Genomic DNA, 16,702 nt, shown 5'->3' with positions numbered 1-16,702 from the left:
ACTTTTTCTCCCCCCGTCTCTCACAGCTATATACAGGTTCAGCCACTCTCATTCCACACCTCCATATGATCGGTATTCTGTCTATCCATCTCTTCTTCAGTCTTACCTACCCTAACCTTACAATTCTTTTTCATCTTTCCGTTTCATACACCAAGCATTCTGAAATCCTGTTGACCCATTTCCTTATATCCGCCATATCACACACTTCCTAATTCATATTCACTCAGTCTCTAGTTACCTACAAGTCGTCGTACTTGATTATCGGTGAAAATATTTAAATATCATTGAGCTAATTCCCTACTCGAAAAATTAGTTAATTAAATATCATACCTGACCAATTTTCTAATTTTGAACACGACTTTATTGATAGCCGGAATAGTGTTATACCAGTATAATTACAATACAAATAATTGAAAAGTTTCGGGCGATACATCCCCTGATCAATTAACAATAATAAAAAGAAACCTACTGAAAAATAAAAATAAAAATCTCCTACGAAACTTAGTCTTCGAAACACTGAAACGCTCACGCATTTCAGTCTGCTTATGATATATTATTCCCAGTTGGAAATTGTTCACTGACGAATACCATTTCTGAAATAACACGCGTCTTGCAGTAAAATGTTCTACAATATTCTAATGACCTATGCGTTACAGTCTACAGATATTATATAAACCTACCAATAATTACCTAATTTTAATTTATATTATACAGAGTTTGTATTTTTAAATGTTATATTCAAGGATTTATTAGTTTTATTTTTATACCTAACAAAAATTACATTTATTCACAAGTCAGTTATCAACTAGAACTCGACTACGAGTAAGACAGCGTTTGGATTGTTCGAACTGGCGTATAATTTATTATTATTATACATCCTTTGGTAGGTAGTAGTAAACGATTGTGGTTCTACGTTACCGAGTTAACAGATTTTCCGTGACAACAAATATTTAATTCAAGTCTAAAAAGTAAATTTAAGCCCCAAAATAATATGAAAACAAACTTACGCATAAACATCGACTCTTCCAGTGAAACCTAGCTGTACTGCAGCACACGCTGTCGCCGAAGAAACAGCTATCTCCATCCGTCTACATCTCGCTCCATCTCCATCTCTCTCTACATATCGCTCATTGATACTTATCTAGTATAGAATACTAGTATCTTTATGATCTGTAATATATTCTGGTTTTCTATTTCAGGGGGGTTGTGCGATGAAAAATATTGAAATAAGCTAAAAATACATATTTTTTTGGTTTTGAATATGAAAGCTGTGAGATGATCGATATGAACTTCTGCTATGTACTTACAAATCATATTAAATAACATTAATCATTATGTATTTTCTTATTTTATTAGGTAGGTATAAAAACCTATCTTCCTACTTATAAAAGCATTGCCTAATCATTGATTTCAAATTTTAAAAATTATTCTACTATAACAATAAATTAACAGTTGTAGGCAAAGTATTATAATTTAAGGTATTTTTCATAATTTTTGCACACCTATAAAAACTGGATTTTAAAAATTACTCTACGTCTAGCGGTTATATAAGTTTGTCTGACAATAAATATTTACATTAGGTCTACCGCTTCAACAGAGTAGAAGGACAAGACTTACGTAATTATTTATTCTTCCGGCGAAACGCGTTCCCTTCGAGTGTATAATATTGTCTAGTGTCGGAGCTGTGCATCTCCGCCAAGGAAAATGCAGCGCGCGTCTTCATATGTCCGATCCAAAAGTTCAGTCTGGAAGTATTGAGATTAATGACATTTATAAAAATAGGCACCTAGTTTAATAACCAGAATGGAACGAAATATGTGAGTACGTATTGGAATCGCTGTTCGTCTCAGACGATTGTCATTTGCCATAGATTATTTATAATTATAACCTCACCGTCCTAATCATAGAAAATATATATATGGTCCTAACCGATGGATGATGGATATTTTTACATTATCTTCAAAAAAAACATTTATTTGTTTCTACTAGATGCAAATGCGGTAAATTGAATTCAAATTTATAATATAGATAACGGTTTTTTTACTTGGTAACCATTCATTTATTACTTGGTTTATTAACAAATTCTAATTGATATAAAATAGTAATTGAATAAAAATAGTTTTATTTATCCCAATACTTAAAAATAATGTTTCGAATAAAATAATAAAAAATGTAAGAAATACCTATTAATTAATATATATTACCTAAATAACAAAATAACTAAATAAATTCGTAGCTTAATAAAATGTCCAGAGAAATTAAAAGTCCAATTTAAACGAATATAAAATAGAATTTAGATAGGTGTATAGGTAGTGTATTCGTTATATTTTGAGTTTCATTATAGCACATCAGTCAATCAGATGCTATTTAATATTTTAAAATAAAAAATTTCGACAGGTTTAATAATTAAAAATTATTTAAAAAAACAAGAATAATTCCTATTTTACGCCTAATTTAAGTCTAAAAAGTAAATGTTAAATAGTAGGTAATAATATGAAAACAAACTTACTCGTAAACATCTACTCTTCCGGTGAAACGTAGCTAGAGCGCCGCCATCGCCGAAGAAACAGCTATCTTCATCCATCTCCATCTAATCATCTCACTCCGATGAACTGAAACTTGAAAGTATCGAAATACTTTATGAAAATATCCTGATCATAATGAAATTTGCGAGTTTGCATTAAAACTTACATTATAATATGCACGGTTTAACGAACTGTCCGTTTATATTAGTGGCTTATTATTTTTTTGTTCACTGAAATCAAAATATACAATATATTATATTTATAATACAATAGTATTTGCTGAAATTATTAGAATTGTTAACCGTCGCCGACGAATTTCGACAATTGACGATTGCCATAGATATTATAAAATATATTATTTACTATGATAAATCCATAGAACTTATATTATAGTATTATACTCAGTACCTATACGGTATATTGATAAATCGTTTATGTTCTTTTACAGAAATCTTTGTCATCTGCAATGCACCTATTCTGGTTTTCTATTTCAATTATAGTTCGCATGCCAAATTTAACTATACAAACTGGTCCGCAAGTTTATAGACATTCTAATACATTCTCCCGGCAGTGCCAATAGACACAGTGTTTGAGAAGTTATATTTATTTGGTACCTATTTAATTTACATTATGAATTATTATAAGTTACCTATGTAGGTACTTGTCCAAAACTCTACTACCGGGAAACCATTGGTATTTATGGTAAAGCCTTACGAAGTTCACGATTTTCGGTGTTTTACGCATCCGTAAACGCTTAAAGTTTACCGAGCTTTAGTATAACAAATTAATTTTTTTTTTAATTTAGATAGATCAACGTTTTAAAATTTATGATGCAAAAATAATTCTGACACCCACCCATGGTGGATTTACATAACAAGTCGAGGGATGTTTTTGATTTTAATTGTTCGAGCTAGCGCAGTGTGCGAGTGACTACACCGGATATATTATATGAAAATACCAAAAAGTTCAATATTGGCTATAATATAACTTAAAAATAAGACTGACCGTCAAATTCAGACTTCTCAGTTAAAAACTAATGATTTTCGGCAATTAATTTTTGAAATATCGTTCATAATTCGTTGTAACTTGTAATTTATATACCTATTTTAAAAATATTATTCGTGGGTAATTGAAACGTCTAAAATGTATTATTATAAACAAATATGATAATAAACAAATAATAATAACTCAACTTAACCGGCTACGGTATTAATAATATTTAATAATATCAATATAAGTATAGTATACAATATCCTAGGCTGTCAAATCGTCTACACTTAGAATCGTTTTTCGTATACAATGATATTATATCATTGAATTCAAATGTAACACTATCCATAAGAGTCACCCACTTGTACCCTACTGTTCAGCAGAGTCACTTCCAAATTTTATTTTCTTTAATTGGCCTACCTTCTTATTTAAATTCTGACAAACGAGTTTTGGTTAAGTACCTACCTACATAATATGTACCTATATAACTTATAATTCATATTTTAATTTAATTACCAAAGAAATATAACTTCCCAGGCACGCCCGGAAAACCGTCGTCTGTTGAACTTTAGTACATAGTGTACAGTGATGAAAGAACTGTAATATCACGCGTCTCTTAATACATTTATTTTGGTCTCTAATGATATTATTATTAATTTCGTTAATCCATAGACATAAAAACAACATTTTTTAATTTTTTTATATGCCTACGGTTACATCTTATATTATACTATAATTTATTTCTTCTTACTTAATAAGAGTTTCTTATTTCGCATGAACAAAAAACTGCTGCACTAGTAGGTATCACAATAAATTACAACAAATTAATCATATATTTATAAATCTTAAATTACGATCTAACTATAAATAAGATAAATATGAAAACTATGATAGTATAATTAATAAAGATTTTTAATACTTTTCTCTTTAATTCTAAAATTTAAAAATAAAGTTTTCTTATAATTATAAATACCTAAGTCTTTAACAAATAATTTTATTCACAAACATGATTCAAAAAAAAAATTTGAAATTAATTATATTGTGTGAATACACATTACAAACTTCAAACTAAAATGTCCAGAATCTCAAACAGAAAAAACTATTCAAAATATTTAGTTCGTTAAAGAAGGATTATTCGTATGGCACCAGGTTATCAATGTTTAAAAAATTCGGCTAGAGTTAAAATCATAAAAAAAAATTGAAGGGAGGTGTTGGCGCCCTTGTTGTAAGCTCAGTTGAATCCGTGCTTACAGAGTTCGTGGTTTGCCGTTTGTCTGGGTTTAGCCAACTAGTACCTTCGAACTGAGACGTTTATTACAACGTTGGTTAGGATTCCCTTAAATAATTTACATTCAACTGTAGGTTCTAACTACTGGTTTTTATTGTACACGTTATAATAATCAAACAAAAGTAAAGACAATCTCGTAGCTCTACGTAATACAGACTGACGATCGTGTGAACCCACACGTCCGCTCATACCCGATATGCTGAGTGAGCATAACCGTGCGGCGCGTGCAGGGGTTCACAACACCCCCGGGGCTAAACGAAAGCCATGTTGTCCTATTTGCTTCCTATATTTTTAAATTATTTCGGGCAATAGGCTTTTCGCCCTTGCGCCGGTTGTTGTGCAAGCTATAGGCTCTGCCTCTGTATTGGTGCTTGCTGTTGAAGATAAGACGTTAGGACTTCCGGTGCCCCCGGGTTTCCACTTATTTTTTAATGTACTTAATTTTCTATACAATAAATATAATATAACTAATATAATTAGAATTATTATTATTACAATTATAGTCACCGTTGTCGTGGTGTAAGTGTGCATTTGTTGATTATTATTACTATTTAGCTCGGCGTTTATCTGTTCCTGTAAGGATTTTAAATCTTCCGCGTCCCTAGCTAAATTCTTTAAATTATACTGAATGCCCTTATTAGTTGAAATATGTCGTCTATTTATTCTATTTATTTAGAGGAATATTAGGGAAAAAGTCAATGAAGACTTTTGATTTAAATTTTCGCGTGGGAATCAGTATGGTATTTTTGTGTATATTTTACATTTGGGGTTCATACTTATTTTCCCTATGTTGTTTAATGTTACTCTTATAGGTTGTATTTCGTTTTCGCAAAGTATTGTAATGGCTTCGTTTTTAACTACGAACAGCCATGTATTTTCGCCTGCTAGTCTGTGCCAGACTGTGGGTTTCGAAAGAAGAATTTTTTTGTTGCAATTACTGGGTATACTAGGTGGACTATTGAAAAGATTTTGCTCACAATTTTGCAATTGGTCATTGACATCGATGGGGTGTTCGTTTGGACAAACGAAGGCGTTTTTCAGAACTATATATTTTGTCAGCGATGTTCCCCGAATGAAATAAAATTCTTTTGCGTTTTGTCCACTGTTAAGTATGCTGATTCAGCTTCGATTATAATCACTTGATCCTGGGTTAACTGCATAGGTAGTGGAATGACTTCATAGATCATAAATCTCATTCCATTTGTGACGGGTATTTCGATAGAAAAAATTAATGTGTCATCCACACTTATCACTGTAACCGTAGCTAATTTGAAAAAATCTGATATACTATTGGTAGTTATTTCTAACGGAAATTCGGAATTTGGCGGTAATTTGCTTTTAATATCATTCATTTGTTGTGTGATGGTTTTCGGACTCATTATACTACTGTGGATATGAGATTAGTTGCACCAAAAAAATAAAATTGATTTATTCAGAATAACGGTAGATGGTTTGTTACATCAAACCTGACATTATTATTATTTTTGAACGATATAGGTACTTAAAGTTTACTGATTTTGGCGATCGTAATATTATCGTTTTTGGTAATTTTGAAAAATATTTTAATAATGAGAGAAAATAGCTTATATATTATTAAAATAAATCTGTTTATATAACTTATACATTTCTATATCCTATATGAATTGTATTATTTTGTGTTAGCAATACATTTTTTTTTTGATAAAACCTGTTCAATAGGCACAAATTGAATACATTTTTTTTGGGGGACTCAAGCCCCTCTCCCTATAGACGACCATATTGCTTAGTACCACAGAATATAAAAATTAGTACTTATTACTAGATTTTGAACTGGGAGGACTTGGCCGCGCGCGGGCGAGGATTCTTCTTCAGACTGCGTCCGCGCCTTATTTACACACAAGGCGGAAAAACCGAGCGCGGATGTGGATTTCGACCGTTATCACGTCCGCGACCGCATCCGTGATCTGCTTACACACGAATATGAATTCGGATTATGAATGCGGTTTATTTATATTTTAAGATTTTTAGTGCCAATTTATCATGATTTAAATTTGCGCTAAAAGGTAGAATACAATCAGTAGGAGATTAGAACTTTAAACTTTAAAGTAATACAATCTATCAAATATTAATTATAAATTACTTCACGGAATTTATTAAAACAAAAATTAAAATAATGTTTAAAAATCGGGTAAGTGGGTGTCGCTCTGCTGTACAGAAGGTTATAAGTGGGTCGCTGTAATGGATGGTATTAAATTTGAATTCAATGATATAATATCATTGTATAAGAAAAACGATTCTGAGCGAAAACGGTCAGTCAGCCTATGATATTACTATAAGTATATTTGATGATATTAATGCGAATAAAGTAATTTATATATAACCAATTTACGTGGAACCTTGTTTTAAATTTTCAATCCTTAGCTATAAAAGTTGAACATTTTATACATTTTTAACTACAAAATAATTATTAAATTTTAAATTTGATACATTTTGTCAAAATTTTAACTTTTAATGCTTATAAAAATAAACTGACTAAGGATTTTTAATATTTTTCACATATCATTGTAACAATATAGTATGAGCCTTGCATTATAATTCCAAACTTTTTTTACCCAACAAATAAAGTTTTATTGACATCCATAGACAAAAATACTAATAAAATTGGAAACTGAAAATGTTCCTAAACAGTTCAAATAAATCAAAATATTTTGAAAATTTGATCGTGTATAGAAAATGTAAATATAAACAACCAGTAAAAATGTCATGTTCATACGTTCATTTGTTTTAGAGTTACACCAAAAACCAAAATCGATTTTCTCAAAAACAGATTTTGCGTAAAACAATGCCCACTTTCTCAATTTATAGAAGGAAATGTAACTTCCAGATAGGTAGCACTGTAACAGTAACTGATAGTTAAATTTGACAAAAAAAAAATTTCATTTATTACTAAATCTAAATTATAGATTAATATTTCAATATTTGTCACCATTTCTTGTTCTATAAATAGTAGAATTAAATGAAAAATCATTTCAAACGGTTGTAAATACAGAATTGTGGCCAGTGGTGTATTTAGGCCAGGCTGCCAATGTAAATTTAAGTTGGGGAGGGGGAGCATAGTACTATCATCCATAGGTGTGCGCGACTTCAATTTCTGGCCGATCCTGGCAATTAGAGTTCCCCTATTTTTTTTTTGACATATCAACATACATGTTGTTGTATTAACCTATTAATGTCTATTATAGTACTATTGTACCTATTTGTATAAAGGTAAAATATTTTTGTTAGATTAATAAAATGTGTGTAGCTGTACGTACACACAAATATTTTTGATTTTATTATACTTTCACGACAAATAAAATTGCAATGATCTTCACGAACATATTATAATATAAGGATTATAATAAAATATATACGCACATTTTACCATGCCCCTAAAAAGTTTCAGGTCGAGCATGGGCTTGACCGGCTCGCCCCGTACGCACGCCTATGCTATCATCACATAAATATAAAACCACTGTGTAATTATTATTATTATTTTTTCAATCATAATTCATTTAGATTTTAAGTGGAGCGAAAAATATATCGATTTTACAATGATGTGTGCTTTTTTAATTTCTATTCAATAAGATTCTAATCTAATGGCATGTGACAGAGAAATATTAACTTCTAGAGTTGAAAAAATAAAAAGGTCAAGGATAGTGATAATATATGTAGATGATAAAAAAATACAGATTTAATTATTGTAAATTAAAAATATGTACTAGACATATTATAGTTATATTTTTTTAACAATCTGCACAACGTCTTCATCTTCCAGTTCATGGTCTTTTCCAACTTTTTGAGGTACGTGTTTAACAGATGATCCCCAAACCAGAGCACTAAACATATACATAAATAATAAATTATTAGAAAACATTTTTTTTAATAGTATTAACTTACTATTTAAATTCTTTGGCGATGGTACGATGAAGTTTATTACAGAAATCTTCAATACTTTTTCTTTCATTATGTAAAACAATTGGAGATCCGTAATCTGGTAACTGTCCTTTAGGCTTAGTGTAACTAGATAATTAAATACAAATAACAAATTATTATTAGTTATTGATGTATAATATTTATAATTATTTAAGTTAACAAATATATTTTTTTTTACAAAATATTAAAGAAAGTGAAATTAATAATAAAGTATTAGGGGGATGGAGTGGCCGAGCGGACTAAGGCGTCGGTTGTGACGCACACCGACGATGGTTGAAACCTCAGTTCATGGACGGCATTTTTCTTCGGGAAAGTCATGGTGTCTGGAGAGAAGTGCCACCATCCCCCACCCGGGCATGGCAGATACCCACAGGTGCCCACTAAAAAATCTGCCAAAACTAAACACACGTGTTACACCTACAGTCCTCCCCCCCTACAAACAAAAACAAACAGCTAATGGCCATAGTTGCCGGGCTTCACGATCAATAAAAAAAAAAAATTAAGTATTAGTATAAAAGATTATATATTTTAATTATTACATGTTTAGTAAAATAAAAATAATAATTAGTGGTTACTAAAGTTAATGTTAGCAATGGTTACTAAGAGTTATAAAAAATATAGAAAGGGGCATACAATTAAAAAAAGTTCTAGATCAGATTCCTAACCTTTCTGCGGTCATATTATAGTTTACAAAGTAGGACTACAGACATATATGTCCAAGTGTGGCTTGAATGCTACACTAAAAATTAGATTTTCCAAGTATAATACGGACCACCAGTGACCAGTGCCTTTTATATCGAGTATTTTCAGTAATCACTCTGGCATGGTATATTCGGTGACAACGGTAATTACCAATTCACGGTACTCCCAAATACAAAATATCCCTGATACCGTACACGGGAAATACCTCTAGCCTTATCTTAATTTATGATTTTTCATTGTTTTAATTTCAAAATAGTATAAAAGTTTCAATCTAGAATAACTATTAAAAACTTAAAACACATAAATACAATTTAAAAAAAGGTGAGTAAGTGGATGTCACTCTGCTGTACAGTAGGTTACAAGTGGGTCACTGTAATGGATTGTGTTAAATTTGAATTTAATGATATAATATCATTGTGTAAGAAAAACGATTCTGAGCAAAAACGGTCAGTCAGCCTATGATATTACTAAATATATCTGATAATATTATTGTGAATAAAGTAATTTATTTACTGATTTACGTGGAACCTTGTTTTAAATTTTCAATCCTTATTCCTTAGCTATAAAAGTTAAACATTTTATAAATTTTAAATTTGATAATTTTGAACTTTAAAATGCTTATTAAAAAAATTGTGCCTATGAATTTTTAATATTTTTTAACTGCTATTGTAACAATATATCAGGTGGTTCCTTGCATAGTTGCATTACATTTTCAGATTTTTTAACCAATCAAATAAAGTGTTATGAACATGTATAGAAAAAAAACTAAAAATTGAAATTTGAAATTATCCATAATGCACCAAGCAAGTCACAATATTTTGAAAATTAAACATAAAAATAAATGAACATAGGGTGCAAATTTTAAATATCTACTGTTATTTGTTTTTAAATTACAACAAAATAAGAAAATTGTTACATGAGAAATTTGAGTGAATATATATAGATATGTTGTAAAAATTTGAAGTTCAAATGCACATAAAAATTTAAAGCACTCCTTTAAGATTATAATTAATTTTTAAATAATGGTAGGAAATTTCATTCACACAGAAGCTCATGGAAAATTAGTAATTTTTGTTCAGTAAGAATGTTTATTTCTTTTAGACTTTTACTAAGAAAAGATACTATAGATTCCTTTTTAATGGATATTTAAATTTTTACATCTACCCAAACCTCCTTAAAACATAACCCAGTCTTCCCCTGATTCCCACCAATGCAAATATTATAACTAAATAAATAGGTATGATAACAAAAACAAGTTTTTGTCCGGTTTGCGCAATTCCCCATTATTTTACACACAAAATTATTGCATGTAGTTCTCCGCATTTTATTGGTCGGTAATATCAACAGAATATTATAGAAGTGGAGAACTACGGGATAGACGTGGCAAGGTTGGTATACTTATCACGTTGTGGAGATCATACCTATTTATTTATTCATGGCAAATATGCAATAGTAGGTATATATTATTATTTATTATAACTCAATAACGTATATTTTCTCAGTCAATGTTTGTGTTTTTTTACACATTTATTTTCTAACCCTAATGTTTTTACGTCTTAAATGGCAAGCTATAATTTTAATTGGAAACAGAATATTTCTTTTCAGTTACACCACTGGTATAAACTAAATATAAAAACTTATGTATATTACTTACATTCTAACTAGTTTCAAGTATTCCCACATTTTTTCTAAAAGGTCATCAAAATTCCATTTATGGTGAGCACTTATTGGTACTGTATGAGGTATTTTATAAATAATATCCAATTCTTCTATGCTTATTTGATCTACAACCAAACAATAATAAAATAAATAGTTATTAAATTTAATATTGTTTCAGTAATTTATGTTGTTAATAAATTAATATTAAAGAAATAAAATACAAACCAATTTTGTTAAGTATATAGATACAAGGCAAATATATGCGGTTTCCTTCAACAACATCAATAAGATCATCAGATGTGGCATCATATCTAAGAGTAATATCAGCGTTGTGAATTCTATACTCTGATAATATAGTTCTTACAGTATCTAAATCCAATTCACTTTGCGGCACCTGTTCACACAAATCCAATATTAGAAATCAAAGTAAAAATTGCTATTAAAAATTGTTATTACCATGGTTTGTAAATTTATTCCACCCTTATCCTTTCGTCGATAAACTATATTTGGTGGCGATTTATTAAGTCTTAATCCAAATCCTTCCAATTCATGTTCAATTAATTTTTTATGTTTTAATGGTTTAAGAACATCCAAAACAATGAAAATCAATGAACATGTGCGAGCCACAGCAATTACTTGTCGTCCACGACCTTTACCATCCTTAGCACCTTCAATGATACCGGGTAAATCTAAAAGCTATCAATAAATATAAAACAGAAGGTCAATATCACATCTGATATTTTTTTTGAGAATGAAAGGATTATGATTGAAATGTTTAATAAAATTAATTAAGGTCGATAAATTGACACATCAAGATTTTTTAATACAAATTTAAAACCACTAGATAATAATTTAAATTTGTATTCATTTTTTGTGTTTGCCAAAGAATAATTTTAAATTTATTTGTTTACCTATTATTTATTAGTAAGTTAATCTACTTAAGACAAACAGTTAAAAACAATTATTTTTTCTTTTAACAAGTATAACAAAAGTTGATGTATAGATATTCTAAAATAAATAATTTCCTTTTTTCCTGCTCAGATTATGTTTATTCTACACTCAAAGTACCCAAGTTCAAATTTTTCATTACTTGGATTTTAGCCCCTTTGTATTTAATACATCCAGGAACTGTGGTCAAAGTCGTGAACTCATATGCAGCAACTTCTGAATAAACACCAGCTAGATTACTCAACAATGTTGATTTACCAACAGAAGGAAAACCTGAGGAAACAAATGTAATAAAATCTTAATCATTCTTGAAATAGTAATTTCATCTTACCTACAAAACCAATTCTAGCATCTCCAGTTTTAGCTACATCAAAACCTTCCCCAGTACCTCCACCACCGCCTTTAGGTGTAATGAGTTCTCGTCGAAGTTTGGCAATACGAGCTTTCAGCAAACCTAAATGTCCAGCTGTCGCTTTGTTCTTTTGAGTTCTGGCCATCTAAATTAAAATGTTATTAGTATTATGTAGATAAAAAAAATTAGTCATACTTACCTCAGCCTCGATGGCCGAGATCCTGTCTAGTATTGTCGTCATCCTTAAGAACTATTTCAACTTATAAGGGTATTGAATATTTTTAAAATCTAAATTAATAATGTGTTAATTAATAAACGTCTTATCCGGAATAGGAGCAATAGGACTACCCCTGACTCCAGAGTACTTAGTACTGACTACTGAGTGAGTTATGATTTTACGAGTATCAGTGACAGAGTCGGACATTCAGATTTCAGACCCAACTACCAGAGAAATTTACTATTTTAAAAAACATACAATAACCTCAAAACATCATCCGTAAAAAATTATTATCTATAGTGATAACGACCTTATCAATCGACAATCATGGTTGGATAAACCACGGACACTAAACAAGATATATGACTTATCCGTGGGATAAACATATTATTGTTTACGGTTTTTATGCATCTGGAATAATAATAATCATATAATTTAACTTGAGTAAAATTTTTTTTTAATACTACAATGAAAATATAGAAAAAATTAATGTTTTAATTAAATTCGGCATAATGGCATGCTCTATATTATTTAATTTTAATTCAAAAAATAAATTAACAAATAAAATATGTATGGTGGTTACAGTGGTTAGTTATGGTTTATTATGTTTAAAAACAATGGAATTGAAAATGTTATAAACCAAGCAAATATTGATTTTACATTTTCTATATCACAAATATTATTATAGGTATAGTAATATTGCACATTACGAAACCAAATTCGTTCCTGTTGCATTCAATATTTCAATTTTCATTTTTCAATCATCTATCGTACTGAATTAGTGCAAGCCACAGGGCTATCAAGTGATAAATTACGCCGACTTGTCTAATCGTATTTTGTGTCGTGTCCGTTAGTTGTATTGTGTATACGTCTTTACCTAATCTAAAAGCTACAAAATGGTACCGAAAATTGATTTTGTTTTAAATATATTGCTTTTGATAAATTTTAATATCATTTCAAAATTGTATTATTTTACAGTCCCACACCATACTCTTGATCCAACCAGGGAACAAACCGGAAACAAGAACATATTCCGATTACGAGTCTGTTAATGATTGCATGGAAGGTAAATTAATGTCCTTGCATTGATGAATAACCATTTAAAGTCTCATTTTTTAGGGGTTTGTAAGATCTATGAAGAACATCTGAAGAAATTAAATCCAAAGTCTGTGTCTATTACGTATGACATAACTCAGCTGTTTGAATTTGTTGACCATTTAGCAGATCTTTCATGTCTTGTGTATGTCAATAATATTTTTTACCTATATTGCAAGTTAATTAATTCAATTTTTATGAATTATAAATTTTGTTTAGGTACCAAAAAAGTACCATGACATATGCCCCTTATAACAAAGACTGGATAAAAGAAAAGATTTACGTCTTACTCAGATGCCAAGCCAATCAACGTCAATAAACAGTATGAATTTAATGGAATGTTTTATAATAATATTATTGTGAGGCTGTTTTTTTTTCTTGTTGACCATTTAGTAGGTATAAATACACCAACTATAATGTAATAATGTAGGTTGACCATAAGCAGTATACAAGTTTTTCATAGTGATTTGACAAATGTTCATGATCCTCAGAACTTCCTTTACTTAATAAAAGTTAATAATTATAATTAAAAATAATGTTTAAATATTTAATTTAATTTAATTATTTGTGACTATTCGTATTTACTAACTTTGTTTAATGTTATACTTCAATCTCATTATAATGACAGTTATTGAATATACCAAGAAATTGTTGTATGTACCTAAATTGCTACAAGTTTTTTCTATTAAATACGAGAATACTACACAATAATTGTAAAATTGGATTTTCTTGAAAATTATTTATTTTCCCCTTTTAAAACTTTGTATTTAATATTTTACAGACAGTGGTTGATACTTGTAATTTTATGGCAAATTAATGACATCACAATGCCAAAATTATGGATAAACAATAGTATCTATACCAGACATCAGTATGTAGTGTGTAAGAGTATGTTTAATTTAATTGTTTAAATTACAAATTCTAAGATTTCTACCCCATTAATATAATATAGATTTGTTATGACTTTGACTACCACCTGATAATTAATCATCTATAACTTTACGTCTATACTAGCTTTGGTGAATTTATACCAACAAAGGTGATTGACTAATGAAGTTTATTGGTAAAATAAGTCGGCAATTTCTAAAGTGAATTTAACACGGGCATTTGTTGTCTCTGTCTTACAAATGCGTAACATGGAAAATGTATGCTCAGCAGATCACGTTTAGCTTCGTTAGCTTAAAAATTAGAGTGATTAACAGGTTTTGCGTACATAGTATAGCGTAAATTGAAAATGATTATAACTCACTTAAAAACAAACTATCGTAAAAAACCTACATACAAACACAGATAATGTTCTTACCATCAAGTTTCATAATAGGTCGATTCATTTTCTCTGATCTCGGAATAGAAATCGTACAACGATACTCGTCGTTTTAACGTAGGACATAATCTATATTACGAACCCACATTCCTATATCATTCATTCGGTATTTCCCATCACGGCATCATTGCTTGGTTAGCTTGGTACCACAATAATTATTAAACTTATTATGTACAATAATATACATAGTTGGTACAGGTATCTATTTATAATTCATAAATATAAATACAATCGTTGATTTCCTTTTATATAATCAACTAAAACAAATAATGATATGATAATATATATACTTAATACCTATTGTACTTTTCTTACTATAATATTATATTTAAAAGAGAAATACTTAGGTAGGTTTCTTCATAATCTCAAATTTGAATGAAAAAATAGCTTAATCGGCACACGTAGAATCTAAAACATTATTAACATGCTTATATATCAAATTAGTGCCTAGTTGCCCAGGTGGGGAAGTAAATGTTGGCCACTCAAGAAAAATGTTGGTGATAATTATTAGGCCACTCTAATAGTGTAATCCTAGCTACGTGCATGCATGGTATTTTCCAGCTACTTCACGAGTGACACTCTTCATAATTATTTTCTCGGTACCAAAATGTATTATTTTTAAGTAAAAAATACTTAATTACTAGTAGAAACTAATATTAATATTTTTACATTTATTTATCTCGCTGGAAAATTGACCTACACCGTGCGATAATAAACTGGTGCGTGTCCAATTTGAAATATTGTAATCTTGTGAATTACAATTAAAAGACTCATGATATTTTTATTATATGGCTCCAAACTTACGATGATATATTTTGTATAATATTATAAATATAATACTTCTTTATATTTAACAATATAATATGTATTACAATATACAATATTTTATAATAAAATAATATATAACTTGATCTATTATGTGTACAAAATATTTACTTAAATTTAGCCAATTGAATTTGAAATTATGTGTATCAGCTAAGTTTAAGTAAATATTTTGTAGATCTTGTGTGTGTTATTTCATTAAGAAAGTCCACCACAGCAGTATGTACTGTCTTTATTACTATTATTGATTATAGTTAGGTATGTCCAAATAAAAGTAACAAATTAGAATTTGTATCAATAAATGTATATTAATATTAAACTAAAATATCATTTTAATTATTATAGTCCAGTCAATAGGGGGTTCTGCCTTGCAAAAAATACTAAAGTTTTGAAACTTGGCAAAAAGTTTCATCTTTGGGCCCTGATTGACCAAAAAAAAAAATGCGCCATCCCTCAGAGGTCTGTATTCTGTAACCGTCTGCCATCTTAGATTTTAGGCGAAAATTTTCATTTTTTTACGGTTTTTTTTACAATATGTCTAAAATTATTAACTTAACGATAAAAATAGCTTATATGAAAATTGAAGATCATAAAATGTGTTTCAAGAAAAATTCTATACATTTTTAGCGTAAACTCATAGATAAGCGACAAAGTCTAACGGCCGTCATGGAATGTGGCACCGCTCGCTATAATGACGTGTATATAGTATATACTACATATGTATGTATACAAAATTGTTCACGTTTTTACGGTTTTCTTTCGTCATTTGTAACGAACATACCGATTAGCCGAAAAACATCTATATAGCATCAAATGGTACATTAGG

General features: G+C 29.4%; 2 protein-coding genes and 1 pseudogene across 2 annotated transcripts; 1 reads left to right on the top strand and 2 right to left on the bottom strand.

Annotated features, from left to right (window-relative positions):
* Positions 1-5,094: 5,094 nt before the first annotated feature.
* On the bottom strand, positions 5,095-6,194 carry LOC132944757 (uncharacterized; annotated as a pseudogene).
* Positions 6,195-8,493: 2,299 nt separating this feature from the next.
* LOC132945428 (GTP-binding protein 128up) lies at positions 8,494-12,899 on the bottom strand. Its single transcript, XM_061015166.1, has 8 exons — positions 12,618-12,899; positions 12,398-12,563; positions 12,209-12,339; positions 11,575-11,814; positions 11,344-11,512; positions 11,114-11,243; positions 8,722-8,844; positions 8,494-8,660 (listed from the first exon to the last, which is right to left on the bottom strand). The coding sequence occupies exons 1-8, from the start codon at positions 12,657-12,659 to the stop codon at positions 8,558-8,560; spliced, it is 1,104 nt and encodes a 367-aa protein (XP_060871149.1). The 5' UTR covers positions 12,660-12,899; the 3' UTR covers positions 8,494-8,557.
* Positions 12,900-13,095: 196 nt separating this feature from the next.
* Positions 13,096-14,396, top strand: LOC132945431 (enhancer of rudimentary homolog). The gene is made up of 5 exons (XM_061015170.1): positions 13,096-13,222; positions 13,324-13,534; positions 13,614-13,701; positions 13,755-13,875; positions 13,950-14,396. Exons 2-5 carry the CDS (start codon positions 13,532-13,534, stop codon positions 14,047-14,049), a joined length of 312 nt encoding a protein of 103 aa, XP_060871153.1. The 5' UTR covers positions 13,096-13,222; positions 13,324-13,531; the 3' UTR covers positions 14,050-14,396.
* The last annotated feature ends 2,306 nt before the right edge of the window (positions 14,397-16,702 follow it).

This window comes from Metopolophium dirhodum, chromosome 5, assembly GCF_019925205.1.
Source record: "Metopolophium dirhodum isolate CAU chromosome 5, ASM1992520v1, whole genome shotgun sequence".
Classification (NCBI taxonomy): Eukaryota; Metazoa; Arthropoda; class Insecta; order Hemiptera; family Aphididae; genus Metopolophium; species Metopolophium dirhodum.
Note: the sequence above shows the minus strand (reverse complement) of the source record. Positions and strands in the feature narration are given on the sequence as shown.

Excerpts from the sequence above, each read along its gene's own strand:
- LOC132945428 (XM_061015166.1), bottom strand. The coding sequence starts at position 12,659 with ATGACGACAATACTAGACAGGATCTCGGCCATCGAGGCTGAG. Across the intron at positions 11,244-11,343 it reads CTATATACTTAACAAAATTG|ATCAAATAAGCATAGAAGAA; the intron begins GTTTGTATTTTA and ends GTTTGGTTGTAG. Across the intron at positions 8,661-8,721 it reads ATCGCCAAAGAATTTAAATA|TGCTCTGGTTTGGGGATCAT; the intron begins GTAAGTTAATAC and ends GTATATGTTTAG.
- LOC132945431 (XM_061015170.1), top strand. Across the intron at positions 13,702-13,754 it reads TGTTAATGATTGCATGGAAG|GGGTTTGTAAGATCTATGAA; the intron begins GTAAATTAATGT and ends CTCATTTTTTAG. Across the intron at positions 13,876-13,949 it reads GCAGATCTTTCATGTCTTGT|GTACCAAAAAAGTACCATGA; the intron begins GTATGTCAATAA and ends AATTTTGTTTAG.